General features: G+C 38.9%; 1 protein-coding gene across 1 annotated transcript; it reads right to left on the bottom strand.

The window, feature by feature from the left end:
• Positions 1-439: 439 nt before the first annotated feature.
• Positions 440-1,354, bottom strand: LOC148025596 (uncharacterized). The gene is made up of 2 exons (XM_087692115.1): positions 1,192-1,354; positions 440-1,063 (listed from the first exon to the last, which is right to left on the bottom strand). The coding sequence occupies exons 1-2, from the start codon at positions 1,298-1,300 to the stop codon at positions 708-710; spliced, it is 465 nt and encodes a 154-aa protein (XP_087548241.1). The 5' UTR covers positions 1,301-1,354; the 3' UTR covers positions 440-707.
• Positions 1,355-3,955: the final 2,601 nt, after the last annotated feature.

Genomic DNA, 3,955 nt, shown 5'->3' with positions numbered 1-3,955 from the left:
GGAAATTAGGTTTTCTTTCCCAAAACAACGTCATTTTTAATAGAGCTTCAAATTTCATGCATCAATTAAAGGTGTTTTTTATTAAACTTCTATACCAGAGATTCAAAAAAGCATACCAGGATTGCCAAGTGTTTTAGCCCCAAATCTATGTTGAATGCATAATAGGATTGACCTGTCTCATACAAAAAATACCTAATCCAATATCACATCCTATAGGAAACTCAAATATAACCATGCAGAAATATGAGAAACATACTTTATCACTAATACTTAGCGAATGAAAAAAATAACATAAAGAACATATTGGAAATAGAGCAGACACATAACCGCAGAGGTGGGGAAATCGAGTTATCCTCTCTATCTCTCTCCCTCTCTCACTCTCTCACATGCATAGATCGATTGTACAAAGTTGTATTCTGCGGTGTATCACGTTAAAGCAGGTTGTAGCATAAATATATATGCTAAAACAAGCGATGGCAATGGGAATAAAGATAAACGATCTGTGTATGAATAAAGTGGAAGCTTAGTACATGCCGGACTGTCCGACGAGAGGAGGGCTTGCCAAGTGCTGTACGGCCAAAGCAGTAAGAGTGATTTGATCTTCAGATCAGGACACAACAAAATATCTCAGATTCATCTTGCACAACCTAAAAATCTAAAATGGACTCTGGAAAATTAGACACGAGGATGATGAAGGGTGAATTAGATCAGAAGGGTGGTGGAGGAGGTACGCTTGCATCACTGCCTGGATCATTATTCGCAGTGGGGTCTTGATAATCCATATGCGCCATCACCTCATTACTAGCATGATTCTTTGTCTCCTCGCCAGTCGAAGTATTCAAGGGAGACGGAGTGGCCTCCAGCTGCTGCACATGAAAACCAGTCAGATGCGCTGGGTTAGGATAACGATGAAAACCAGAGACTGACCCCAAGGGAGGGTCACTCGTAGGATCTGCACTGGGTCCTGGGCGCTGGTAATCCCCCAAGTCTGTCAGCTTCATCCTCCTGGCCGGCATCAAGTGACGCGCGGAATACACAGTATTCCTGTCGATTTCTGTGGAGGCTGCATAAGAAGCAATGAAAAGCCGTATAGCGGAGGTAAGCATAGTATCGTATGACCAAATGGATTCAGAACGCAACATAGCAAAATATTTACGAGCGAGAGAGAAAGAGGGGGGAGTGGGGGCTCACCACACGCCATCGATCCCATAACGATGCATGCTAGAAGTGGTAGCAGAGCCACGTCCGAACGAAAACACCCACGATCACGTACTGCACCCATGGAGAATAACTCTTGCATACACGATAATGTATAGTAAAAAACACAGAGTCTGGTGCCTATTTCTATACGAGAGAGGGGTTGTTCCGCTCGTATACGTTCTCTCGATCTGCGGGCGTGATGGTAAACCTCATACTAGTGCTTGCACGTGCCCCATTTCACGAACGTTTTTCCCCCGGACAACGAGGTTAAATGACACTTACAAGCTATTATATTCTTAGCATTATTCCTGCATCTGTTACTATTATTCGGATTAGTATTAACCGTGAAACTAAGGGTTAGGGCTGACGCCACGAAAAATGGACCCCCCCGTGTAAACAAGACATTGAGTTTGCCAAGTACCTTCTCCCAGCCCCACACTCGCAACAATAAGCACGAGGAAGAGACTATATGCAATGGTGACTCATCACAAACCTCGCAACAAAAGCTTTTTTTGCGTAACAAGGAGATCTTCTTGCCATGCCTACAAGCCTTGATCTACAAAATCGAAAGAAAGTGGAAATCTCTTTCTCACATTGACCATACTTAAACTATCTATGTCTTAGAGGTTTAGGTGGGGTGGAGGCCAAATATATAGGAGGGCAAGGGACAAATGGCAACAATCACAACTAAAAAAGAGCTAGAAAAGTGTTGTGAAAATTGCTCAAAATTCATACCATACTTCTCTAAAAACAAGATTGGGACCTAAATGCATGAGACACAAGTGCATACGCAAGTAGCATGATTCTTAATATAAAATCAGTAGTAGCAAACAACCATCAACAATACTACAACTTCGAGGGGACATGACAATAGGTGTTGTGACAACTCTTGGTCTTCCACATAAGCAATTGTTCTATCTTAGCACGTATTCATGTGTTAGGTATGAATAGGATATAAGGATGAGAGAGAGAGAGAGAGAGAGAGAGAGAGAGAGAGAGAGAGAGAGAGAGAGAGAGAGAAAGAGAGAGAGAGATATATATATATATATAAATATATGTTGGCCATGCTCCATGCCATCATCTCTCTTGTTTCTCTCATAAGAGAAGAAGTTATGAACCGTATCATCTAATACATCCTCCTCTACCATCTTGTGAGGCAAGGGTTGAGGCACATCATTCTCAAAGTTGTCAAACTCTGCAATTTGTGATGCCTCAATTTCCACACGTTGGTGCTTTGGCTCTTTGTATCTTGCATATGGTAGTGTGTGGATGTAGGTATAGTGATTGTTTTTTTCAATGACCTCTCCTCAAGAATTGATCATTATTTGGTGACAAGGTTTTGAATTTCAGAGGTATCTTATCACATGTTGATATATATTTTTGTGAGGATGTTTGTGAATTTTATATTTTTTCTCTACAAAAATAGTCATTTTAGGCAATTTAAACTTGATTAAGACATTAAAGGGATGGACCTTGCATATCATCTCTTATTATTACTTCGCCCCATGTATGAAAAAAGGTGAACCCTATATTGGAATTATGTATGGATAATGTGAGTTCCCAATAAAATAGAAAAGTTATATTTGATACAACTTTCTTATACTAATCCCAAACTATTAAAACTTCTTGCTAACATGTTTATTAGACAACCTTGTCATAGATTTCTCCATACTCATACTAGAAGTAGAGATGAAAGATTGAGATTTTGTTGTGCATGACTCCACAAACTATTTTGAAATATGGAATCTAGGCAGTTGAAAGTGTGTTAACATTTGGAAACATAATGTGCACATGATATTCTATTCTCAACATGTTTTACATAAATAAGTTTCAATGTTATACTTTAATATCAAAATTCTATTTACTTAAAAGGTATATTGTAAATTTGTTAGAAGAGCATTGAAAGCTCTTATTTATGGGCCTCCAAAACCCCATTAAGCATTATCTATCTACCTTATCTTTTGCACCACTTGTTATTTATGATCCTCTTATCTTGTAGCATCTACCTAGTGGATACCTTTTTCCACCCACCACATTGACCTCTTTATGAGACACCTTGTATATAAACAATACTTTTGAATACAACAACATACTATCAAGCTTTTAATGAAGTCTTTTGCTTTCTTGCAATGGTACATTCTTGCTCTCTATTTTCTCACATGGTATTAGAGCATACAAGATCATACTCTATCTCATATGTGTTTCTTCTAGCTCTATCTTTCTTCGACACAAGGTGATAGTGATCCAGACACTATCTACCATCATGTCTCAACAATAAGTAGCTACCACTCAATCCTCCTTTCTCACTTTCTGCTCCTATAAGATAGAGAAGTTGATGGGCTTCAACTATCAGACTTGGAGATTCACAATGTGGATCTACATGATGCAAGTGAATCTATGGTCCATTGTTAATACTATAGAGAAGAATCTACCACAAGAGACAGATCTACCCTTTTCCATGTGGAAGAGAGAAATTGCAACTACCTCGATGGAAATCATACTCCATTGCAAGGTTGAGACATTTTTTTAAGCATATGAAAGGATGGTGCCTTCTTTGTATGCAAATTTAATATGAACTATTCCTTAGAGTGTGGAGAGATGAGGATGATGAGTTGGAAGGATAAGGATCTGAGGTGGCAAGTTAAACTAGACTTAATGCAATGTATCCAATGTACTTGTGTGCCTATTTAAGATGCAGCTCATGATTTAATGGAAGTATGTGGTTTTCTTTGCTTCTCAAACTTATGGCCTACAT

This window comes from Lygodium microphyllum, chromosome 14 (genome assembly GCF_053477565.2).
Source record: "Lygodium microphyllum isolate KBCC chromosome 14, Lygodium_microphyllum_v1.1.10, whole genome shotgun sequence".
Lineage (NCBI taxonomy): Eukaryota > Viridiplantae > Streptophyta > Polypodiopsida > Schizaeales > Lygodiaceae > Lygodium > Lygodium microphyllum.
The sequence above is the reverse complement of the archived record's forward strand: the minus strand, read 5'-3'. Positions and strand labels throughout refer to the sequence as shown.

Bases quoted from the DNA above. Each gene is read 5' to 3' on its own strand.
- LOC148025596 (XM_087692115.1), bottom strand. From the start codon at position 1,300: ATGCAAGAGTTATTCTCCATGGGTGCAGTACGTGATCGTGGGTGTTTT. The intron at 1,064-1,191 runs GTGAGCCCCCAC...CTTCTTATGCAG, and splicing joins TATGGGATCGATGGCGTGTG to CCTCCACAGAAATCGACAGG.